Source organism: Juglans regia, chromosome 13, assembly GCF_001411555.2.
Source record: "Juglans regia cultivar Chandler chromosome 13, Walnut 2.0, whole genome shotgun sequence".
NCBI classification, from domain to species: domain Eukaryota; kingdom Viridiplantae; phylum Streptophyta; class Magnoliopsida; order Fagales; family Juglandaceae; genus Juglans; species Juglans regia.
In genome coordinates, this window is record NC_049913.1 from 4,526,900 (window position 1) to 4,552,852 (window position 25,953).

The window sequence follows — 25,953 nt, forward strand, 5'->3', positions numbered from 1 at the left end:
ATTTCAAGGATTGGGATCCAGAGCAAAGAAAGACGATTGGGATCCGTGTTCGAATGCAGTATACTTGAAACCCTGTTCGACTCTCGAGCCTAAGAAGGAATTTTGTATAATTTAATGTACAGCAGCTCAATAGACATGAATCGAAGATAATCCTAAGAAAACGATTATGAAATAAGTACCGGATAATAATGAGTATGCTTCTTTTTATTTCCTGGAAACGATGAGCAGCTCAGAACTGTATTGAAACCAGAGATCAATGACAGTAAATAGCAACACAGGATCATCACGGACAATAAAAACTTTATATTCGTTTTGTTTTGTTGCTGTCTCCGTAATGTCTATATCAAGGCCATCTTCACAAGAATCGAAATGTAAAAGGAAGACATACGTGAGGGAAAAGGAAAACTTGTTTCTTTCTTCCTCCTAAATTTTCGATAATATTTATGAAGAAAATACCAATCTCATAATTTCCCAAGCTGATAATGGTATATATATACATATCCTATGACGTTGCATGCCCCATAAAAATAAATAAAAACAACATGACAATGAAACCAAGTTCAGACACTAAAATAAGGATAAAAAATGAACCCATTTCACATTGAGAGAGAGAGAGAGAGAGAGAGGGAGTATAACAACAAGCATCTTGTCAAGATTCGCCATTTCCATGTCCATGTGTATGTCGATGAGCCTCCTCTTCTTGCTTTATCTCTTGAGGGATCTCCACCGGTTCCGCCTCCGGTGTAGGCTCTTCGGAGGCCGTTGCCTCCTGCTGCCGTGGCGGCGGAGGGTCGATTCTGCCATCGAGGCACGATGAGCATTTCCTCTCGATCCAGCTCTCGAAATCGTACTGTCCATGACCCATGATCGGCCGACCCGAACAAATCCGGCCGATCATGCCGGCTATGACTCCAAGAATAGTGATCACTGCAAGAACGGCGATCACGGGACCCACAGACCCGTGGCCCGAGTGGGCGGTGTAGGCTTCCTGGGTCACCGCCAGGGGTGGTGTCAGTTGGTCTATCGGAGTAGACATGTAGCCAGACTGGCTATGCAACTCTTTTTGGGTTTTTAAGAGGTTTAACTTTTAAGGGACTTGGGCTGGCTTGAGGGTTTCTCGAGGAATCTTTTGTTTTCAGAAATCAGAAATAACAAAACACAACTAACAAGGGACATAAATGGGTAAAACGAAAACTAGAACTTTGTTTGTTTGGAAATAATGAATTCCGAGAGTGAGAGTGAGAGAGAGAGAGAGAGAGCCATTGGGAAGTTCCTGGAAAGAGAAAAAGGAGGAAGTTTGTGCCTGGTGGTCAAAAACTTGAGAAAGATCTCACGGGCTTTAGGGTTTTTGTTCTTTTTCCTTTGAACTTTATATATATATATATATATATATTTCACACCTCAAGGCAATGAGAAGTGGGAATTATGTGATGAGGAGCAAAGCACAAGAAAAACCTTTTTCAGATGGTGGGCAGGCAGCAATGAGGGTCTCCTGGTTACCTTTTTCTGGTTAATGAATACATTGCGAGCAAAACCGGTTTGACATGGTTGTTTGGAAGCCTTGCAACGGAGGGAGACAAGAGGGAGGGAGTACTTGCAAGATTTATGTAGCATCTTTTGACAAAATTCATGCTTTAGAAACAACAACTCTCTCTAATTGCATTAATTGATGCTTCTATTTCGCTTCTTTTTTTGGTGCTGCATCTACGTACAGTGACACTGTGACAGGGCATGCAGAATGATAGTACGGGCTCACTTTATGTGGTTGGACCGGCCTTCTGTTTTCACTCCAAAGCCCGGTGTATTCAAATTGGTAATTTTCACTCACAAATATGCAAGTTTTTTAGAAAGAAAAACAATCAGAAAATATATCAAAAGAAACCATGCGACCATGTTTAGACCTAAATACACATGGCTATCAACAATTCCAATCGATAATATTTCAATAACCAACAAAATATTATAACTAGCTGGCCTGCATATATTTTCCAATAGCTATATAGCTTGTGAAAATCAGTCATTACCGTTGTCTCTGCTGTAGTGACAGTAACAGCAACTTAGTTTTTTTTTTTTTTAGATTATTTTTAGTGAGTGACTTTTACGCCTAATTTGTTTTTATATATGAGATGATTTGAGATAAAAGTTAGAAATTAAATAAAATATTATTAGAATATTTTTTTAATATTATTTTTATTTTTAAATTTTAAAAAAATTGAATTGTTTATTTTATTTTATGTAAAAATTTTAAAAAATTGTAATAATTAAATCAGATAAAATTAGTTGAGAAATTTTATAAAAACAAATGAAGCCGACGTTTGAATTATTATAGCCCGACCACCCATGTCCATATATGTGTGTATAGTACTATATTTGATTTTGTTCTTGTTTCGGTATTTCATGGAGATCATTTTTCAATTTTAAAGTTGTTCTCTTTCGGTACAGGATAGGTTTCCTTTTTATTTTAAGGTCAAAAAGTCGAACATTATTTTTCTAATTAATCTCAAAAAGTTAAAACTTTAAGCTAATTTGATATTCTAATCCCTCTCTTTTTCTCTCCCACCTCAATAATTTTTCGTCACTGAAGTCTATAATTCTTATGCCTTGTCGTTCTATGTCAGGCTGGACAATCGATAAGATGGCACTTCCTGATCAAGCCTTGAATTGAAAAAATTATTCTCATCAGTTACTATTTATTATTTCACATTTATTTTATAAAAAATACTCTCATATCTTATAAAAAAAAAAAAATTATATGTATAAAAGTGTAAGAGTGAATAGCGATTGATGCATATCATTCTTCATTGAATCGCCCCATTTTAAAATTTAAGGGTCAACTTCCATTATTTACGTAACCATTAACAATGTCCTTTTGGTATACAATCCGAACCATAAGTTGCAATGTGTTTGATGCAATTCAACATCCTTTTACTCGTATTTTTTTTTTATTGTATTAAGAGTAACGTGAGATTAAGATAAAGTGTACAATGATCTAGACGTTAGCTTTCATACTAATCACATAAATTTAAGTGTTTATATAATCTTTATTCATATTTTACATGTTTTATTTATTATTTAATTTATGAATGAGCATTGAGTATATACCATATCATTGTCCAAATTAAGGATCATCTTCAACCATTCGCCCGTATTATAAAGATCCGAGTGCGCCGAAAAATTGCATCAACGCAATGCGTATCATTTCTCAATATTTGAGTTAATTAAGACTATCATCATGTCATCTTCTGACTTTTATATATTAGTATTTACAGTCATATCTCACTTACAGTGCAAATTATAGTTTATATTTTGAATTAAGATATATATATATATATATATATATATATTGTAATTTATATTTCATGAATCTTTGATAGTTTGAGTAATAGATTGGAAAGGGTGTGACAGTTGAAGGTATAATGTATTTATAAGTATTCATTTTAATTACTTCTGAGTAGCATTGAATTGTTTCAAAACATTGGATCGATAATATGATTGAGCCACGTATCCAAGTAGTTGGCCACAAATATCACTGCAAAAATTTGGATGTTGTTGATGTTTCCTACTACTATTATATATTTATGACAAAGATCGATTAAATACTAAATAAGAATAAGAAACAAGACGAAGAAATTAAGGACGTCGTCATGCTTGCTTTTACTACAACAGCAATATCTTTGGCGATTCAGGGAATTGCTGGTCTTCATGAATTAATTGTTTAGCATACAATAAAATAAAGGATCTTAAACAATATTCTTCAATAAAGTATTCGATCGATCGATGGAATTAATTAAAGACATGATGAAAGTCAGTTTTTATATGTTATAATATATATATTGGACTTATAATAAGGTTGCATCCATCGATCAGTTTCATGCGTAGCCGCGCGCGCGCGAGTATGCATGAAGACATTATTCCCTTCGGAAAACAAAATATTACTCGATCCCTAGATAGCTAGCTAGCACTACTTATCACAACTCTCTTTGAAAACATTTGTCTCAGGCGAACTTAATACTTCAATTTCAATAATAAGAGGGAATATATCGAATATTGAATGATTCGAAAACAAAGGTGTCAATGATCATACGACACTGATCATATAAAAATATATTTTTTTTTTTCTAGTATGTTTATTAGAAAACCTTGTCTTTAGATGATGGAGGGCTCGGACTAAGTTGAGTGGTAATGATCACACTATTACTATATATCTGGAGTGATTATAATCACAGTATTTGAAATAATCTAAAAAACCATCTGTCAAAACAAAATTTCCATCAGAAGCTGAAGGGCAGTGTCTGTGGATGTCCAGCCAACAAAAGATGGAATTAATGGAAAATAATGCATTTAAAAAAGTGGGATATATAGATGGTGCGATTCATCAGCACATACGGCCGAGACATTCATTCACGTGAGGTGAGATGCTTTAGCTTTTGGAGCGCTCTGCATACGAAAAGTCTCCGCGCGTCCTCTTGACTGATCCACACATGTTAGCATGCAGGGCAGGCAGGCTTCTTGCTATTTTTACAGGATGAAATCCTCTTACGACTCAAAAGGCCATTTTGCACTTGAATTAGTTCTTCAACCTAATGGAGAAAAATGTAAGCCATTTTAATCTATATCAGCAGTACTCGGGAGATGTAAGCTGATTAAACATTTTTATTACGCGATAGCCTTTACTCAACCTTGATTACACGATAGAATTAGTTCCATACATGCAGTAATTAATTAACATTACAGGCAGGCACCATCTTAATTCACAGACCTGCATTTCCTCCGAATTTCCCCATTTTCCCCTGTGAGTACCCCGACATTACCGAGCTTATACATTGATGCTGCAAAATCATGGGAAAAACTACGCGGATTTATGCTATAACTTTCAACCAATGCAGCAGTTTGTGGGTTCCCCATTAATGCTCGGTCAGATTCAAGAAGCCCTGCGTTGTTCATGAGGCCTGTATAATATGAATTGTCAAAACTGGCAGGACTTGTGTCGAAAGGAGCAAAGTTGCTGTTTACTGTGTCTCCATTGGGGCACATACTTTGCAGGTACGCGAGGAACGAAGAGTCGAGTGTAGGATCAGGCTTTCCAGTGCCTTTGAAGTTAGAGATCCTCCCCTTAATGAAGAGGCAATTGGCAAAGCCTAAGGTGTGTCCTCCTGTAATGGATCACAGGACTAGAACTAAAGCCCTCAACGTCAAAAAAGGGTTATACCATTTACAAGTCTGGTATTTACAATTCTAGTGTGCAACATACCACTTACAATAGGACCCATTATATTTATAAAGAAGTCAAACTACTAATACTTTTCACATAAGCTGATGTAGCAAGCTTCCACGCAAGCTTTCACATCAGCGGTATGATTGGTGTGTCAATAAAAAGGCTTGCAAATAGATCTATTCATAAAAAAAATACAAGAAGTAAGGGCACTAGCTTTTGCTTGGAATATCCCATGAATGAAAACTCAGTAGGTCCACTTTCTTTTCATGGCTTTCGAAAATAACTCTACCATATCAAAGGGATAGTATGATTCACTGAATGAAGTTCACCATAATGGGGACAGCATCAGGTCAAGAATGGGAGTTAGGTACTTCAAACAACTTCCTAGAGTACAAATTTGTTAGTTATAAGTAGAGAGAATCAGGGCAAGAACAAAAACCTGAGAGGACTACAACATCCTTCAAGTCAAGACCCTTTGATGTGAACTTGGCAATGTTATTCTGTAGAGAGTCTACAGGTGACGGTATTTGCTCAAGAACTGCCGACTGACTTGCTGTTCTTGCATCGCGTCGGCCTAATGGAACAGGCCAATCAGTCCCTCCAACCTAATTAAAAAGTTGCAAGAAAAAGGATAGCATATAGAAACCAAAACAATAAGTTGGACAGAGAGTTTAATTGCAGAGTTCTCTGAGATTTCATATAAAAGTGTAACAAATACCAAAACAACAGCATCTCTTGCCGCGAGAGTCAATATATCTGCACAAGAAACAGTTGACGGGCAAAATCTTTCAAGATCTTCCTTTATGCTATCGATGACTTCAAAACCTCTAAGCGAATTGTGATTGGCAGGAGAGTTCTTTTCACCCGTGAAATCTTCTGTGTCATCAAGAAGTACCGAGGCATCACATCCCTACACCAACCAATCACACACTTATATAAGCAACTTAGCAGCTCCATAAAAGTCATAGGTGATGTAAACATAAGAAATAATGTTTGACACAGGCGTGAAGGGGTGGGGCGCAAGATCTTTTCAGTACAACCCGTATGGGAAGAAAAAGGGTCGGCCCAAGGTCAACTGGCCATATCATATGCTTTCTCAGGTGCAATGAACTTTCCAAATATCTAGCTGTTTAAAACCCCCCCAAACTCCCATCTGATCATCCTCTCTCTCTGTACTTTACAGTAGCTGAAGGCTGAAGCTCCAACACATTCTCTGTAATTGTTATTATGCCTGCCATCTAGCAGGTAGATATGTATAGTTATTTTTATGTTTCTTTTTGTGCATTCGAACCTTGATTTAAAGTTGGCTAGATTTTTTTTTTTTAAGTGCTAATGAAGTTATACTATAATTTTTTAAGATGGATAGCCTCTTCTTTTAGAACATTATATTTGGCCTTCTATGGCTTCACCACTGATACCGGGGTGATATTTAATGTCCCTGAAACATTTCCAAAACCATAGTTGCCTATATTCATGTCATGTCATGCCTGAAACACTGAGCAAAGTACTTGAATGTATCATGTAAAGGGAAAGAAACTTATGATAATTAAATATCTGCCTAATTTTTTTTTCCCTTATTGGAAACCTTACAAGACATCACAGATGCACGAGAAAACTAGTAACCAATATAATTGTTGTATAAGTTGTTCTTTACAAAATTTTTTTGCAAAGAAACATGTCTTTATGCATTTGTATATTTTTTCCAATAGCATGGACAACAGGAGATGCAAGGATGCCAAAAAGCAAGAGCTAAGAGGTTTTAGGCAAGAATAATTACGTTAACAATACAATCGTGAAAGTGCAGCCGAAGGAGAGATGCTGCCATCCTGGTGTCATCTCTTAGAGCTGACCAAACTCTGTACCAAACAATGTTCAACAAGAAGGGGCATGATCTAGCATAGAAATTGTGATTGAGTTGGCCAATGGGGAAATTGTAAATTGGGGGATGGGAGTAAATGAGGGGAGACAAGGACACAATGAAACACAGAGTAAAAGTGAGGCAGAGGAAGTGTTTTTGACCCATAGCTTGTGAGCACGATCTATTTGCTGTGAAATGCTAATTCTGTTACACATGGTGTAAGAGCTTGGTATTGATTTATATGCAAAAAAATGGAAAACTGAAGGAATTTGATTGGTTAAACTTAAGTGGGTTAGCCACTAGAGTTGTTACTTATTACTGTGGCCACATTTAGCTCTAAGATATTTTACTAGTTTAGATGCGGTAAGATTTCAATGAAATTATCAAGTACCTTTTAATATTGCTTTCTGTGTGCTCTGATAATTAATTGATTGTTCCTAACACTACAAAAGAAACAAGGACTCGAGCTGTGGGAGATAACCCTCCAATAAATATTATCTTGCTTTAAATGATTATAAAAGTCAAGCCATGCGCATTTGAACCGAATCGATTCATTGAAGGTTAGTGATTGTTTCCCATGTTAACATACATGCCAAAATCCACAAATGTGACTAGGATCTCACAAAAAAAGGTGCAATCAATTCAACGCTAGTCAAATTTTAAAAGACAAAAAACAGTAAATTCATTCCAGTATTGACCAAATCATGCCAGTGGAAGTACAAGTGTCCTGATGAGTAAGGCTTACAAAAGAAATTTCCACCACCACTTTGCATACCACAAAAGCGATTGCACTTCGTATGTAGTTTATTCAGAAAAATAACAATGAAGTGCATGACTTCACGACAAAATATATTTTGGGCATTACTTGATGCTAAGAGACAAAAAATTAAAAGCAAAAGAAATTATTCCCTTTCCTGTCAATGGCATCTAATTATATACATTGGAGGTGATTCGATGGGCTGCATCCCAGTGAGGAATGACTTCGGGGATTGCTAAAGCAGAAAGGAACCATGTGGATATATAAGTTAACAAAAGAAAGAGAGACTAATTTGGCATGTCCAGTAATTAGAAGAGGTTGTATGCGATTTTGTATCCACTCCAATCGCAAAGCCACCATTACTTCAGTCTTCAGACCCCAACAAATGCTGAACGATTCTCGTTTGGCAAATCGGCGCACTGTAATTGGGTAGACATTTGTAATTAGGAAGTGGCAGTTTCACACATGCACCAAGTGTTGGGGAAATTAACACAGCAGAAGGAATAAAAAGAGCACCCATACACACTCAGTGACACCAAAAATTTAACGTGATTCGGCAACTACCTACATCTACAGAAAATAGCTTCACTAATAAATAGTGGAACACAAAAAAATATTACGGAGGAGGAGGATCACACTTCACTCCACTCAACTCAACTCTCTTCTTTTCTCTCAGAACTCGCCCGGCTCTCTCTCTTTTCTTTTCTCCTTGAGTGTGTCTGAAGCTCTCGCATGGAGCTTCAATTTATAGGCGAACATCGCCTCACGTATGAATGCATTTATTTGCATTCAATAGGTTGTTGAGCGCTGAAGGTTGACCAGCAAGGGCAGAGACTTCAACAATTCTCCCCCTCCTTGTCCATTTACCTAGATGCTATCCATTCCAGCTATGTCTCTGCATAACTCAAGCTTCTCACTTGTAACCACCTTCGTCAGTATGTCCGTTGGATTCTCTTTCATATGGATTTTTACAAACTTCAACAGCTGTTATTCCATCGCTTCGTGTATCAAATGATAGCGGATGTCAATATGCTTTGTGCGGGAATGGTATATTGAATTCTTGCTCAAATCTAGAGCACTTTGACTATCACAATCTACCTTGTAGTCTTCTTGACTAACCCCTAGTTCTTGGAGAAAACGCTTCATCCACAACATCTCTTTCCCAACTTCCGATGCAGCAATGTACTCTGCCTCTGTTGTAGATAAAGCAACACACTTCTGCAAAGATGAAGAGAAATCCCGAAGTAGATTTCCTACTATCCAGATCTCCTGTCATATCTGAATCTGTATAGCCTTCTAAAACTAGTTTAGCTCCCCCAAAATACGAGCACATCTTCGATGTACCTTTTAGGTACCTAAGAATCCACTTGACTGCTTCCCAATGATATTTTCCTAGATTTAAAAAGAATCTGCTCACCATGCCTACATCATGAGTAATATCTGGTCTGGTACAAACCATTGCATACATCAAGCTTCCTACTACTGAAGAGTAGGAGACTGTTTTCATTTCTTCAATCTATTTCTTTGAAGAAGGAGACGAGCTCTTGCTCAACTTGAAGTGATTAGCAAGTGGAGTATTGACTGGCTTAGCATCTCTCATGTTGAAACGTCTGATGACTCGTTCAACATATTTTTGTTGTGATAGCCATACCATTTTGGCTTTTCTATCATGAACAATTTTCATGCCCAAGATTTGATGTGTTGGGCCTAAGTCCTTCATGTCAAAGGACTTGGATAGTTCCTTCTTTAGTTTGTTAATCATGGACCTATCCTCACCAACGATTAACATATCATCAATGTAAAGAAAGAATATGAAAAACTTGTCATCCTGGAACTTTCGAACATAGACACAACAATCTGCAACAAGTCTCTTGTAACTATGACTCATCATGAATGAGTTGAACTTCTTGTACCATTGCCTTTGGTTGAGGCCATAGAGACTCTTCTTTAGCTTGCAAACTAAGTGATCTTTCCCTGGAGCTTCAAACCCTTTTGGTTGCTCCATATAGATCTCTTCCTCCAAATCTCCATGGAGAACTGATGTCTTCACATACATATGTTCGAGTTCCAAATTCAAGCTGGCTATCAATCCGAGTATGACTCGGATTGACATCATTTTCACCATTGGAGAAAATATCTCATCAAAGTCGATTCCCTTCTTCTGCTTGAATCCTTTGACAACCAATCTAGCCTTATGCTTTATCAGTTTTCCTTGGCCATCTTTCTTCAGCTTGAACACCCATTGGGGCTTTCTTTCTTTCAAGAAGTTTCACCAACTCATAGGTCTGATTTTTAAACAAAAAAACTCATCTCTTCTTACATTGCTTGCACCCATAGGCTTCTATTAGTATGAGTTTGAACTTCTTGGAAGCTCTTTGGCTCCCCCTCATCAGTAAGCAGAATATAGTCTGATTTTGGATATTTCCTCGACAAAATCAATAGGCGGCCTCTTACCGATCTTCTTGGTTGAGATTCAACAACCAAAGAAGGTTCATCACCATCTAACCCTTGTGGTGGTACACCAGCTTCTGGTGGAGAGGGTTCTTACTCCCCATGCTCGACACCCTGAGCTTCTTCTTTTGCTTCTGGATCTCGATCTTGCATATCCTCATTATTTGTGGTGAATTGTAATGGTCCAGGATCTGAAGTATTGGTTTTCATGGAACACAACATCCCTACTTCTGACAATTCTCTTTGTCACTGAATCTCATAACTTGTATCCGAATTTTTCATTTCCATATCCAACAAAGATACATGGAGTTGATTTGACTTCGAGCTTCTGTCTCAGCTCCTTAGATACGTGTGCAAAGGCTTTGCACCCAAATACTCTCAGGTGAGAGTAAGAAACATTTTTTTCAGACCAAACATTCTCAGGAATTTCAAATTCTAGTGATGCAGAAGTTGATCTGTTGATTAGGTAACAGGCAACAAGAACAGCTTTATCTGTTACCTCTCAATGACTCTTCTCCCATGGGACCACATACATCAGAGTGTATCAGACTCAACATCTCTGATCTTCTCTTCATAGAGGAATTAAACGAGATTCTGCATTGTTTGCCAAACAAACAGTACTCACAAGGGTTTAACGTTGTTCCTTTGGAAACTTTGACGAGTACCTTGTTTACAAGTGTATCCAACCCTTTTTCACCCATGTGTCCGAGTCTCTTGTGCCACAAATTCAATGAAGTCTCGTCTTCCGCTGCATTGAAGCTATCAAATCCAATCTTCACATGGGTTTTGTACAACGTACCGAAAATATGTCATCGGGCGACAACCATAGCACCTTGTGACAGCTTCCAAGTGTCATTGCTGAAGTAGTTGTCATAGCCCTGTCGATCAAGAGTTATTCCCGAAATCAAGTTGAGCCGAAGGTCAGGAATGTGTCGAACATCCTTCAACACCATGGTGCAACCAATGTTGGTTTTTATCTACACTTCGCCAACTCCCACGATCTTTGAGGAACTGGCGTTCCCCATCCTTACTGTACCAAAGTCTCATGTTTTGTACGTAGTGAAAAATTCATTATGGGAAGTGGCGTGGTATGATGCTGTTATGTCTACCACCCACTCAACATCGTGGCTTGCAACATGCAGACACGTCTCGTCACTGGTGGAGAGTATTGTCACATCTACCGAAAGAGTGACAAAAGTTTCACCATCTTCTTCCTTTAGCTTACTGCTTTGACCTTGCTCCCTTAAAAAATTGTTGCAGTGTTTCCTCATGTGGCCTTCTTTGCCACAACAGTAACACTCTCATGTTACCTGTTTGCTGGTTCCTACTACTGCTGGACCTTCCACGTGGCGGATACTTCTCTTTGTTTCTGCCTCCACTTCTCCCTCTATCATTACCTTGAGGCATTTCTCTACTCTCGATGACAAGTGCATGAGATTGATTCATGCTCGTCTCCTTTCGTCTGGCCTTTTCATTTAACAGGGCATCCTTAACCATCATCATGGTAATTTTGTCATATGGAGTAGAGTTACTTAGGGAGAGCACCAGCGTCTTCAAACTGTCTGGTAATGAACTGAGAAGTAGCATGGCTTGTTCTTCATCTCCAAGATTCAACTTGACGGACCCAAATTGGTTAACTAGGTTTTGAAACTCGCTAGTGTGCTCGGCAACATAGGTGTCACTTTTCAACTTCAAGTTAACAAGTCGTGTCATCAAAAGGGTCTTGTTTCGAGCAGTCTTAGCTTGATACATATCCTCCAAATTTTTCTAGTGGTTATATGCATCTGTCGCCTGGGCCACGTGGTGAAAGACACTATGGTCAATCCATTGCCTGATCTGACCGATAGTCTTCTTGTGCATCTTTTTCCACACTTGATCTGTAACCTCATCTAACTTCTTCCTTTTATCTTCCAATGGGTCAGACAGATCTTTACAGTTCAAGAGATCCTCCATCCGAGATCTCCAAAGACTGTATTTTAAGGCAGTCAACTTTATCATAGTGTCTGATGATGAATCCTCCATGTATTTAGACTGATTCTAAATACAAAATGCAAGTACAAGATATTCAAGGTGTGAATATCATAAAACGAATAGTATCGTTGTGTCTAAAATGCCTGATTTTGTTGGAAACGAGTCTTGTTTTGCCAAAATCGGACTCAGATAGATCAAAGAATAAGCAAAAGAACCAAAACAAGAACTCTATCACGCGTGTAGCGCATGCGACATGAAAAATGCTTAGGCCCGTGTGTCACACGCGCCTTCTAAAGTCAGGGAGCGCGTGAGGCACGTGGACGTCACCCGCGAGGACTTCTCTGGAGCGCGTGCGGTGCGTGGTATGCATGGGGGTCACGCGTTTGGTCCTCTCCTGGGCGCGTGTGGCACATTCTGAGAGTGGGTTTCACTCTCCGACCTTCAGGTGGCGCGTGGGGGTGCATGCGGTGTCCATTCGGCCTCCAATTTTCACCAATTTTCTAGTCTCGATGAGACAAATACAATGGCATGCTCAAATTTACAAACTGAGCAACATACTAAGGACGAGTTTTCTATGAAAAACTTCTCTCAACAATCGCTCTAATACCACTTGTTGAGGAAATCAACACAGCATAAAGAATAAAAGCGGAAATAAAATAGCACCTCTATGCACTCAGTGAAACCAAGAATTTAATGTGGTTCAGCAATTGTCTACATCCACAGAAAAAAGTTTCACTATTAAACAGTAGAACACAAGAAAATATTACAGAGGACGAAGATCACACTTTACTTAACTCAACTCCTCTTCTTTTCTCTCAGAACTCTCCCGCCTCTCTCTCTTTTCTTAAGTATGTCTAAAGCTCTCGCATGAATTTCAATTTATAGACGAGCATCGCCTCACGTATGAATGCATTTATTTGCATTCAATAGGATGTTGAGCGCTGAGCGTTGAGCAACAATCAGTCAAATATTCGATTGCTTGCTTGGGCAGGGATTTCAACACTGAGCACTCAGACATATTTTCATATATATATATATATATATATCCACATAAAGTTAAGCCGATTTCCACCAACAAATTAGTCAGAGAAATTTATGAGAACGAATACAAGAAACTTATAACGACATGGGAATGGGTCACTAACTTTTGGAGGAGCCAATTCTCTGGCATTCTTTCAGGCATTTGGTCATGCATAATGCATGCGAGTGGTTATCATAAAACAAGAAAAGAAAGATAGACTATTCGTTGAAATCGAAAAAAAGGAAAAAATAGAAAATAGAAAACGACATTGGCCCATGCAGGTCTCGAACCTGCGACCTTCGCATTATTAGCACGACGCTCTAACCAACTGAGCTAATAGGCCTGTTGCTTTTGTTCTCTGAAATTTACTTATTTGATATAGCCAGAAAATGCTTGATGAGGAATATTCTTACTAATCTCACTGAAGTACATCCTCCTCCAGTTTTTTTATTTTAGTTATCATGTATTTTTTAAAAAATATGCAAGAGAGACATTTTTCAATAGGATCTATTGTGTTAGAGATCACAGTTTTTAGTTGTTAAAGGAAAAGAAGTCAAGGATGGATTAATATCGTTTAATTAGAAAAAAAAATGGGTTTGTTTCATGTTCTAAAGACACGTGACAATTTGATCATAGATCAGTCGGAGAAAAACATTGTCCATATTACTACGTGCTAGTGATATCCATTGGAAGGGTTGAACAACATCGCCTCACGTATGAATGCATTTATTTGCATTCAATTGGTTGTTGAGCGCTGAGCGTTGAGCAACAATCAGTCAAATATTTGATTGCTTGCTTGGGCAGGGACTTCAACACTGAGCACTCAGACATATTTTCAGATATATATATATATATATCTACGTAAAGTTAAGCCAATTTCCACCAACAAATTAGTTAGAGAAATTTATGAGAACGAATACAATAAACTTATAACGACATGGGAATGGGTCACTAACTTTTGGAGGAGCCAATTCTCTGGCATTCTTTCAGGCATTTGGTCATGCATAATGCATGCGAGTGGTTATCATAAAACAATAAAAGAAAGACAGACTATTCGTTGAAATCGAAAAAAAGGAAAAAATAGAAAATAGAAAACAACATTGGCCCATGCAGGTCTCGAACCTGCGACCTTCGCGTTATTAGCACGACGCTCTAACCAACTGAGCTAATAGGCCTGTTGCTTTTGTTCTCTGAAATTTACTTATTTGATATAGCCAGAAAATGCTTGATGGGGAATATTCTTACTAATCTCACTGAAGTACATGCTCCTCCAGTTTTTTATTTTAGTTATCATGTATTTTTTTTTAAAATATGCAAGAGAGACATTTTTCAATAGGATCAATTGTGTTAGAGATCACAATTTTTAGTTGTTAAAGGAAAAGAAGTCAAGGATGGATTAATACCGTTTAATTAGAAAAAAAAATGTGTTTGTTTCATGTTCTAAAGACACGTGACAATTTGATCATAGATCAGTCGGAGAAAAACATTGTCCATATTACTACGTGCTAGTGATATCCATTGGAAGGGTGAGCCAAGTTTGTGCTCAATTGTATTATTAATTGGAAAGTCAAGTTTTTGATTTATTCATTAATTATGTATTTTTTAGAAATGATATTTATAGTCATAGAGTGTGTAAACAGCGTATTTATTTTGAAAAAAAATGAGTAAATATGATATTCACATGAAAAAATTAATTTTTAAGAGTAATGCTACATACAATCTTGATTCGTGAATGCGTAAGCATTGTGCAATCGTTTTAAAAAATAGTGAGGTCTACTATTAAAAAATTAATTTTTTTATGTAAATCCTGTATTTACTTACTTTTTTCAAAGGGATTGCGCGGCTCTTGCACAATCCACGACTGCAAATATCATTTCTCATTTTTTAATAGGAACCTTACAATTTTTCAAAATGAGTGCACGGTATTTGCTTAACTCATAATTATATTTAGGGTTACTCTGTTTTTTATTAAGTAATTTTTCAAAATGAGTACGCGGCGCTTGTACAATCTACAACTGCAAATATTATTTCTCAGATTTGATAAAAAAAAATAAAAAATAGATCAATCTTAATACTTACAATGACTTGATTACCTAATAGCTTTCTTTAAATCATAAAATGAAATAAAAATGAGAGAGAGAGAGAGAGAGAGAGAGAGAGAGAGAGAGAGAGAGAGAGAGAGAGAGAGAGAGAGAGAGAGAGAGAGAGAGAAGAGAGAGAGAGAGAGAGAGAGAGAGAGAGAGAGAGATGTAATATTGTACCCGTCATCAATTGTATTATTAATTTGAACAAATCTACAAATAACAGATGAGCTGAATCCCAATCGAAGATACCATGCTCTGACATAATGGCAAGCTTACAAAAAAGTGTGACAAAAAAAAACCTACAATCATTTCATGAGCTACAACGTGGCATACAATGCTATACATTTTTTTGACTAATTAATAAAGTCGCCGTGATTAGTAATAATAATAAAATCCACGTAATATAGGCTACTCAATTCCCCATAGTAACCATAACAGAGCAAAAACAAAACAAAATCAGAGCAGCACCCAATTAAATCACCCTTAATCAAGGTGAAGTGACTGGAGCTGGAGTAATCAATGGCTTGCCTCGTCCAATGGTGAAACCCTTTGTCCCGTCCGGCATTCTTGGTCCCTTGGAAGCGGCCTGTTTGGCAGATGTTTCGGCCTGAATGCCGCTGTTCGATTGTGGAGATGGGGCATGCAGCCCACGTCCTCCACTATGGCAGCTTTGGCCACGTCCTCTGGATTTTCCACGTCCTCGACCCCATCCTAATTTCTTTGATCCCACTGCATTTTCCTCAGCCTACCAATTAATTGTTACATTAATTCTTTTTAGTCAAAATCACTTTTCTTTTTTACTTTCCTTGCTGTGCAATATAGGTTTTGAGAAACCTAATTTGCAGAAGATTTTTGAATTCTAGCTGTTAGATGCATTTGCTGCATATGGTAAACATACATGCCAAAAAATAGTCCCTTTTTTCTGCACTAGGATTCTCTCTAAGTTATGATTAGTTATCCGAGCAAAGGACACTTACGTTGCTCTCTAAGACAGATTCTATGTTGTTTGGCTGACATGAATCTCCGGGAGATTCAGGTGCCTCGTCCTCGTCTAAGATGCCATCAAACTCTGTCTTTCTGTTCTTTAGAACAGATTTTGGCTGGAAACCATCGCAATAGAATTATAAGAATACGTTCAAAACAGGAGCTTAGTCAAAAAAAAAAAAAAAAACAAGCCAGAATTAGCTTCAAGGAAATTAAAACTAGGTTTAATTTCTCAACACGACATACCGAGCGTCTAAGCAGCAACCTTACTCGGAGCCCTTTTCTCCAGTTCCTTTCATCATTCAATTTCTCAACCTGGTGAAGTTGGCGAGCTATTAATTAATTAATTAATGTTGTTGCCATGGAAGTTTGCATATCAAGTATCTTCATGGTTTTTACGTACCGCTTTTTCAGCTATCTCTGTAGACTCATATTCCACAAGTGCATGTAGCTGAAGAGAAAATGAATTGGGAGATAATAATGTAAGAGAAACTCCTGGGGAAGATCTCCTGGTTTTGATAACAAAATGGTCTAATTCATTCAATCTCCTATACCTTGTTACTAACTAAAAAATCGCCTTTGGAGCGAGATGAATTGGGTTCCTGGGGATGGCATATTCGAATTGATTTCACACTGCTAAGTGACAGCAACTAGATCAGTAATTAATAAAGCAGCAAACACCTTGTTCTCTCATGTAAAAGAACTAAAAGATAAATGGCCCGACCTTCCAACCACACCAAGTATTTTCTCAAGGTTTTGATGAGAGTGATCTTCGGGCAAGTTCTCTGCAACAACAATACGAGCCTGCAAGATAAAACAGCCATTAAAAGAAAAACTTTCTAACCACTTTGATAGAGGAAGTCTCATGTACAGTTCTTAATTACCTGCAACTCCTCTTTCTCTTTCTCAGTGAAAGGATCTTTCCGTCTAACCTTCTTGCCGTCATCACTCACCACCTTTCAAGAGTATTTTTTATAAATAATAGATTGAAGAAAAAGAGAGAAAATGGTAAAGTTGGCCAAAAGACATACAAGCCTTGAAGAGGACCGAAGTGCTTGGGCAAGTACAGGGTTGGGATTATTGCTAACAAGGGACTTGATCTTTTTGGCTGAAGCAATAACAGATATCGGAACTGTTACAAAGACAAGAAGCAAGAATGACTATCTTTTTTTAAAATTAAATCTGTAATAAAAGTATTGACTGCAAAGAGTACTGCTCTTCCTTTATCCTTACCATAACCTTCGGGATCTTTATTTACGTGTTTCGCCAAAGATTCATTTGAAAGCAGACTCATGTTGCTCAACTGATATTCCACCTGTCATATGCAGAGAAACCACATTCAAATTCAAAGATTTGCTCTAAAATGACCAATTAATGCATCATTGTTCCAACAAGAACCGTGACGTGGAAATAGAGACGGTGAGTATGCCAGAAGATGCTTCAGTTTGGATGATTCTGGAACTGAAATTAAGGAGTAAGCATGAGAAACCCAGATTTTAATGGATGCCGCCAAAATATCAAGGAAATGTGTTGATGAAAGAGCATCCATATCTAAAATACGCATCGGAAATTGAGCACAATTGTCGTATAACTTAGCCAATACGCTTAAACGTCACAAGGAACCGAACAATCTCATGATACGACTCCAGAGGACTGCAAGAAAGCCAAGATCATGATAATCGCTACCAATAATCACCTGTTTGATGATCTTCTGCTTAAGATCATCCGTGAGAATGTTCTTGGAGCGATCGGGTGGTGCGACATTCGTGTTGGAAATAAAAAATGCAGGCTCTTGATCACTAACAATGAACCACTCAGACCCAGTACCAGTCCCGCCAAGAAAGTTAAAGCATGGATAGAAATAACCCGAGACGGGCAATTGAGTGTGTGATCTTGGGACAAATTCAGGTGCGTGGGCATTGAATTTGAAAGCTGCAGTGTCGTTTGTTTCTTTCATGTACTTTTCTTGGGTACTGTCTTGGATTTTCTCCTCAGGTTGTGCTTGTGCCATTTTTTCCTATCTCGTTCTCCTACCTGAGATTTGTCTTTGAATCTCAGTTTTTTATTTATTATTTTTATCCCTCTGTGTCTGTGTGTCTCTCCCACCTGAAGTTTAGTAACTGTCCGTATTTGTTCTATCGAGTCCATGTTTCGCGCCCAAAATACGGGCACATATGTTTCAACGGGAGGACTGGTTTTCTTACACATGACCGTTGCTCGTGGGTTTGACTGGTTTTTTAAGGATGGAATTTTGCCAACAGCGTACTCTTTGTCTCTCTCTCTCTTGCCTCTCCACCATTTCCGAAAAACCACTCTACGGGAAATCCGGTCCTTCAAACGAGTCCTCGATAAATAGGGCAAAGTAAAATCTTCAAAGTTTTAGTAGTTTTGTGGATTATACGAGGCCGTCAGTGATATCATAACTATTGAAGTGAAAATGGGAGTGCGAAATGTCGAAAGGTGGTTTGTGGGCCATTTGAGATTGGCCCAATTATTGCCAATACAGTGTTTAGGCCCAAAATAGTCCAAACTTGCTGAGACTTGGAAGTATCTGCTTGCTGGAGTCCTATGGCCCAAGAATACGTCTCTCATTTTATTTTTGGATTTGTTTGATTCCACTAAGCAAGGTTTACTTTGTCTTAATCGGGTTTAAATTCGTCCTTCATAGCTCGAAAGCCTTTTTGTTTTTCCATCTCTATCAATAAAAAAATAAAAAATAAAAAAAAAGGGGGTAAGAAAGGAGCAACCGAAAGCTAATACTCTCTACTTGAATGTGACCGTCAAATATTCCCTCAAAATGGATTTGAGCCATAATATGACTTTAAGCGCACAAAAGGATAATTAATGCGATACTACGCCGGTGACAATAGATAATGGACATGTGTATCCGTATCCATGAATACATAAAGCTTTCACCCATCATACTACACGAGGCTAATTAACCTTGTCATCCAACTCGGGGAAACTAGGTTGAAATATACTGTTAACATTTAAAAATAGCGCAATAGACTAGAAAGGAAGAAAGATTCATTCTCGATCCCTGAGACTCTTGGGGCCTTGATCGATGTTGTATGGAGTTCTCGATGATGATATGGTATAGCTGTACGATATCAGTGTGTACATTCATAACACATTACCTCATTTATGTCATATTACCTCTCAATTATGTCTCATCCCCTCTTTTCTCCTTACATATTTTTCAGTCTTTTGTCCCTTCCCTCTCTCTTCTTATTTTCTCAATCCTTTATCCTTTGATGGACTAGACTCGACTATTTGGGCTAGAATATTTTATCACTTCCACATAAAATCCCTTAAAACTCAAAGCACTAAACTTATGTCTTGATATTGGGACGAAAAGTAGTGCAATTAAAGATAAATTAGATTGATTTCAAATGGTGCTAGAGACGGCAAATTTGGTTTAGGAAATCCAACAATTGGAGAAAATGGTCAATTGTCAAACTCTTTCATTATCTTCTTTTTTCTTTTTCTTTTTTTCTGATGGATCAATGATTTATTTTATCTTATGAGTTCTCAGGTAATAAAATTCGGGAGAAAAAAAAAATGTAGTTGGCAGGCTGGTTGGCGTATTCACCAAATTATTCTGGACATTTGTCCCTTAGGTAGTAGAGATTTGTACAAATGTCGTTTTTGGTGGTGTTTTCCATTTGAATATTTCCAAATTATGGCATTACCACTCGAGGAATCTTAAATAGGAATGGTTTTCTTTGTGGGTCCAACTGTGCATATATTTTGCTATCAGATGGATGGCCATGTGACCAGCCATTGTTCTAAATAAATATATTCTATTCTCCAACTCTCTAATCTTATCTACCAATTAAAAAAATAGAATCCTTATCAGATTTGAAATCTAATCAGTTTACCAAAACAAAAGAGAATTTAAAAAAAAAAAAACTGTTTGGAGAGATATGAGTTGATGAGAGGTTGGTTCCATCTTTTTCACCAAACAAACAATGTGGGCTCCTTTCATAATATCTTGTCTACAAGATTCTCTCTATTATTTTGTTTGTGAGAGTGACTGTTTTGTCGTGTCGACACAGATAAAAATAAAAATAATAACTCTCACCATGTTTTCTTAGTGGGATATGACTGTAGGTTAGGTGAGTGGATGAAATTCTGGGATTTTGAGCATTTTAATTAAACTCATTAAGAGGCTGTTTGGAGACCTCATGATTGGGTCAGCTGCTTCCCAACCATATAATGTCTTAGGTAATAATAAATTGCTATTTCCTTTTATATACAAATCAGTAATTTTCAATCTCAAATTGGTAACGATGAAGATCTTCTTCGTTTACATTTTATTTGGCTGAACATGGCATTCCCAACATTTTTATTATACAAATGGAATCTGATTCCCAAACAGCCCTTTAAGCGACGTGATGATATCAGGGTGAGTTAAATTAGGGAGAATAATGTCAACTTCTAACCTGTCCACTTTCCATTAAATATTAGAAAGCCCTCATTCCAGACCATTGAGGATAACCACAACACAAAAAGGAATAAACCCTCTAAATATTCTCACAAAGATAAGTCCGGATCTTGTCCTGTGTCTTCTTGTACGACCTAAACTCTCATTCCTTTAACACAATAGTAACGCTCGGAGACAGAATAATTTCCCAAAAGATTAGGCTCTGATATTTTTTGAACATGCAGCAGCAAATTTCATGAATTCAAGTGCCAAGGAACTTTAGTTCAATGCCAAGAGTACAACAGATTGAAGTGGTTTTTACCAAACACTCAAAACTGTGCACAGGACATGCAAAAGGGAGACGATCTGAGAAGAATTTTTCTTCTATAAAACATCTACTGAGAAATGAAGAGGTGTGCTAAACTAGCTCAGGTTTTCCCCGAGACACGTCTTTCCAATCTTCACTCTGCTCAAATAGATTCGAAACAGGAACTTCCAGAAGTCACGGATAAAAAAATAAGAGATTCTACTAAATTGAGGTAAAATGAGTGCTTTTACAACTAATTAAATTCAGAAACTAAAGCATGATAAGCTAGCTCCCCTTCCACCTAAATGGATAAATACCCATCAAAGGAAACAACTGAGTTGTCCTATTATTATCCATTAGAAGACAGCAGATAAAAAAAAAAAAATGCATGGAAATGAAAGAAAAGTGCATACTGAAGAAATATATTGTTCTAACTTAGTAAAGAGACTTTTATCATGTGGGAGAAATGGGCCTTGTTTCTTCCATGCAGGCATGGATTTGGCATGTAGAATTCTTGTACCAATCCCGAGACAAAAAAAAAAAACAACTCAAATTTTGAGAAAGAAGGAAAGCTAATCCTGCAAAATTTAACAGCCTCATTCAAGATCCTTCTCATTTATATGTAGTATCATATTTCTTGTATAGTAATTATCTCCTCCATGTATATACTTCCTATCCGCAAAATTCATGGTGGGATGAGCTCTATACATTGATTTTTCCAGGTTTTGGAATGTGACTTTTCCAGCTATAGCCTTCAGATTTTGCATCTTCATCATCTTCCATGATGTCACCCCCGGTGGTTGAAGTCCCTCCAGTGTTTCCAGTTAACTGGAGGGGACCTTGGGGAGATCCAGACTGGGAACTGCTAGCCTTAGAAGATTCACCATACTGATCTTGGGGCATCCACAAACCTCCTAAAACAACAACAGATTGATTTGTAGGAGCAGCTGATGCATTATTAGCTGGAAGCCTTCGAGTATGTAGTCTGTATTTCTGCAAGGATGAGAAAGAAATACCTTCAATCAATTTTGATCATCAAAATTCAAGTTCCAATCAAAAAGTCAACCTTTGATGGTGCCATCGGGTATGTGAAAAAAGAAGGAAAAAGAAAAATGAGGTAATGGAAACATAAATTCTCAAATGGAGATCACTTGATTTATCCCTCCCTCATTCTTTCTTGGGAAAAAGGAAAAAGATATGTAACCTACTTGTAAATGACTCTTAACTTCATCATTGGTGAGTCCGTCCACCTGCATCAGTTCTCTAATTTGCTTTGGCGTGGCCGCTGTAAAATTTCCAGAAACTTCAAATTAGACCCTTTCACATCAAAAGTAAGAATACTGCAATTAATCGATTATAGTGCCAGGCTTTCAGCAGAATCATGGATGTTATGCAATAAAGACTATTTCCCTATTCTCCACCTTTTCCCTCTAAACCAATTTCCTAACATTACATTTATATCTTATCATGTGGATGAAAAGTACAACACCATGCCTCCCTCTTCATATCCAAATCTCCATTTTTAAGATAAAAGTAGCCTGAAGGGGGAAAAAACCAAACATCATAGGTCCTATTTTTCCATTGTTTCGCACAAAAAAGTAGTTAACAATAGAAATCCAACCAAAATTGATTTTCAATTGAAGTATTTATGTGAGTCTAGACTCATTCCATCAAAAAACAAAAGAACAATGAAATTACTAAAATTGTCACATTTTCGTCTCAAACTTTTTCATTTTGATTTAAGTTTCTAACCTTGTGAACCTCCAAGTTGCTGCAAAGCATTGACAAACCGCCTGTGCAACTCTGGTGACCAGCACCTCCTCTGCTTCCTAGCTGTCTGCTGCTGCGGGTGTTGTGTCACGCTCCGTATATTTGCAGTAGGATCAGAGGAGGAAACTGACCTGCTACATCCATTTCTCGAACCGTTAGAATTGGATTCTTCCCTCGAATTCTTAATCCCCGGAGTGAGAAGCGAAAGCCCATGAACTGGAAAGTCCTCCCTTTCTTCCTTGCTCGCAACGGGATAACCTGAATATGCCTTGAATGGCATAAATCCCACCCCTTCAACCCTGTTTTTACAAGACTGGAATGGGTCCTCACTTCCTAATTCACTTGCTTCCTCGCTCCCCTGCCATAACCACATAAAACATCAATTCCCACGGAGTATTTCAATCAGATTGTCTCGTAATTGGCAATTAAATTTTGGTGAAGTCCCCCGACATTCATGGTCTACGAAGACATAAAGTAGTGATCTTTTTTCTTTATACCTTCGTTTCTGATTTGGCGTTATGTTTCGTGCAATCAGTAGAGGGATGATCATCAGTGTTCCAGAGCTGAAATGAGCTCATCCAATTCTTCTTATCCCTGTAGTCTTTTTCTTTCTTGGTTTCTTCACTTCGATCACAATCTTTCTTCAGTGGTATGAACTCCTCCAACAGTGGTTGAGCCTCATTTGGCGCAGTGCATTGTATTGACTCCTCCTTCAGAGCTCGAATCGCTACAAAAACGCACGCGCACAGATAAAAAAGAAAAATGTCAAAATAACATAACTTTATCGATCAACATGTTCAAAATCTAAAACCCATGTCGGGAATCCAAGATTCCAAAAACCCGTTCCCAGAAGAGGATTTTCATATGTATAAGAACAAATACCACAGAAAGAAAATAATCAAAACCCAAGAACCCATCTCCGATATTGTATCATTTAGTTCCGAATTAATAAATAAAAAGAAGCCTGCATATCCGAAACTTCTTAAATCCAAGCCCATCCCAAAAACCAAATTTATTTCCAAAAAAATGGCATAATAAAGAAAAGAAAATCCAAAACCAACCATCGTTCAATAAAGTCATGCAGAGAGGAAGCTCGCGTTTAAACGCGTCGATCTTCCTCAATTCTTCCTCCAATGTTTTCACGAAATCTTCGAGCTTCGATGCCCTCTCCGAGACGTCCCCAATCCTGGAAACCTCCCCGAGGAAATCACTGATTGATTTGGGTACAAAAGTCGGCCTAAAATCCAAGCTCAGCTCAGGCGGAACCGAACCCATTTGCGATCTTTCTTCCTATCACCTTTGATTCTATCTAAAAATTGTACAAAACGGAGTGACAGAAAAAAATACAGAGAAAGATCCCGAGGATCTGTGTATATAATATATAGGTGTAAAAATTTATTTTAGAGTGAGAGAGGTTGCGTTTAGAGAGAGAGAGAGGTGGGTAATGCCGTAATGGAAAGGAGAAACAACTGAAAATCGGAATTTTTACGCGGAGATTCTATTTGGTTAAGGAAGCCAGAGCATCCCCGAGTTTCGACGGTGTTTATGTATATATAATGTCACAATCGTGTCGTCGCGTATTTTATCCACGGTCCAAAACGCGGTGCCAACTCGGCGTCCGGGCCGGTTCAACTCGGCAACGGATCGGAATCTCCTTTTGTTGAAATCTCTAAACTACCCTTTATTTAGGTCGGTTTTTTTTTTATTCTCTTAACGAGAAGGGGTGGGCCTTATTCCTAGGGCAATTTCTTGGTCACAAGGGTGTTTTGGAAACAGTGGTGAGTTACAAATACTGGGTGATAAATGAGCAGTATATATTAAGTAAAATATCATAACTTGTTTTTTGTTCAAATTGCAATTTAGGACATTTATAACTTAATTCATTTAAAACCAATTCTTATCCAAATAAAATTTATTTATAAGTATTTATTGACAGAAAGATTGACATATCATAAAACATAAGTAATTATTTACGTTTTAAATCTGTTGTGATTTACTTGATTCTATAATAATAACAATAACATTGGATAGAAATGTACCTAAGTTCTGAAGTTGCATAAAATCCTATGCACCACAATGTAGTTTAGCAATAAAGAAATTATATGCATCAGTTACTATTCACTTTCACATTTTATACTTATAATTTTTTTTTTATAAGATGTGTCGGTATTTTTTATAAAGTATGAGATAGTAAATATTAACGGATTAGAAAATAAAATCATATTTAATTAAAACCTGAATAAAGGAAGGATTCAGCTCCAACCAGTTTATTCCCAGTCTCAAAATTGCTTTATGTGCTTTGACCAAAACAATATCTACAAATTCTTCACCAAAATACCATTTTTGAAAGTTTGAAAGTCTGCTTTCCAACCACTTTTTTTTTTTTTATAATCTGGGGACACCATTGAAGAGAATGACAATCACCATCATTATAGAAAAAGTGTGTATATTGAACTCTTGTAAAGCAAGCCTTCTAGGAAAGAGCGGAAAAGAGGATGGAACTTGGAAGTCCCAACCCATTAATCCAAAAGCACCAAAGGAACTTTTGAAATACTCAAACCTACTGAATTTTTTTTTTATATTTTTATCAGTAAGTATGAAATGGCATGCAATAAATTAGTGTAAAAAATCTTGAAATAGTCCATTGAAAATAAACCTTGGATTGGTCAATTCCATTTTGCACTAAGAAAGTTAATATTAAAATAAAAATTAATAATAAAAAAAGTAGAGATTTGTATAGTCAAATAAGGGAAACCATAAATATGGATGTGTATAAATTATGTACCACTGTTTCAATGTCCATCATGATAAGTCAAGAATCATTTCCCTTATGGGAACAAGAAGACCGCCAAAGCGGAATATTGAGGCCAGCCTATACATACATATGTTCATAAGATTCCAACACGTGTATATTGTATATTTTAACCAGCTTTCCTCCTTATCTTCAGATATTTTATTTATTTATTCTCTATTTTAATATGCCCATTCATTTTATTGACAGTTGTTGAGATTCTTGTTCTATATTGTTGTGGGTTCAGTGCTTTTGGAATCGTCACTTTCTGACCTTAAGGGTCATGGCTTGGCGTACTTGGTGGGATTAGAAAAAACT

The 25,953-nt window shown here is 37.3% G+C and overlaps 4 protein-coding genes and 2 non-coding genes across 7 annotated transcripts; all 6 read right to left on the reverse strand.

Annotated features, from left to right (window-relative positions):
- Positions 1 to 649: 649 nt before the first annotated feature.
- On the reverse strand, positions 650 to 1,036 carry LOC108982759. Its single transcript, XM_018954219.1, has one exon. The coding sequence runs from the start codon at positions 1,034 to 1,036 to the stop codon at positions 650 to 652; it is 387 nt and encodes a 128-aa protein (XP_018809764.1).
- A 3,649-nt stretch (positions 1,037 to 4,685) lies between these two features.
- On the reverse strand, positions 4,686 to 7,267 carry LOC108982758 (peroxidase 10-like). 2 transcript variants are annotated; one of them, XM_018954218.2, is made up of 5 exons: positions 6,993 to 7,267; positions 5,934 to 6,125; positions 5,655 to 5,820; positions 5,037 to 5,153; positions 4,686 to 4,949 (listed from the first exon to the last, which is right to left on the reverse strand). In XM_018954218.2, exons 1-5 carry the CDS (start codon positions 7,236 to 7,238, stop codon positions 4,747 to 4,749), a joined length of 924 nt encoding a protein of 307 aa, XP_018809763.1. In that variant the 5' UTR covers positions 7,239 to 7,267; the 3' UTR covers positions 4,686 to 4,746. The 2 variants fall into 2 exon arrangements, with proteins under 2 accessions (XP_018809763.1, XP_018809762.1); XM_018954217.2 differs by having other exon boundaries at positions 4,686 to 5,153.
- Positions 7,268 to 13,542: 6,275 nt separating this feature from the next.
- On the reverse strand, positions 13,543 to 13,616 carry TRNAI-AAU. The gene has a single exon. It is a non-coding gene; the product is annotated as a tRNA-Ile (tRNA).
- Positions 13,617 to 14,374: 758 nt separating this feature from the next.
- On the reverse strand, positions 14,375 to 14,448 carry TRNAI-AAU. Its single transcript has one exon. It is a non-coding gene; the product is annotated as a tRNA-Ile (tRNA).
- A 1,075-nt stretch (positions 14,449 to 15,523) lies between these two features.
- On the reverse strand, positions 15,524 to 18,390 carry LOC108982761 (la-related protein 6C). The gene is made up of 10 exons (XM_018954221.2): positions 18,038 to 18,390; positions 17,575 to 17,656; positions 17,373 to 17,473; positions 17,226 to 17,297; positions 17,066 to 17,145; positions 16,896 to 16,974; positions 16,745 to 16,792; positions 16,588 to 16,656; positions 16,335 to 16,457; positions 15,524 to 16,102 (listed from the first exon to the last, which is right to left on the reverse strand). Exons 1-10 carry the CDS (start codon positions 18,350 to 18,352, stop codon positions 15,845 to 15,847), a joined length of 1,227 nt encoding a protein of 408 aa, XP_018809766.1. The 5' UTR covers positions 18,353 to 18,390; the 3' UTR covers positions 15,524 to 15,844.
- A 3,097-nt stretch (positions 18,391 to 21,487) lies between these two features.
- On the reverse strand, positions 21,488 to 24,395 carry LOC108982763 (transcription factor HHO6-like). The gene is made up of 5 exons (XM_018954223.2): positions 23,906 to 24,395; positions 23,342 to 23,571; positions 22,827 to 23,202; positions 22,283 to 22,359; positions 21,488 to 22,067 (listed from the first exon to the last, which is right to left on the reverse strand). The coding sequence occupies exons 1-5, from the start codon at positions 24,117 to 24,119 to the stop codon at positions 21,777 to 21,779; spliced, it is 1,188 nt and encodes a 395-aa protein (XP_018809768.1). The 5' UTR covers positions 24,120 to 24,395; the 3' UTR covers positions 21,488 to 21,776.
- Positions 24,396 to 25,953: the final 1,558 nt, after the last annotated feature.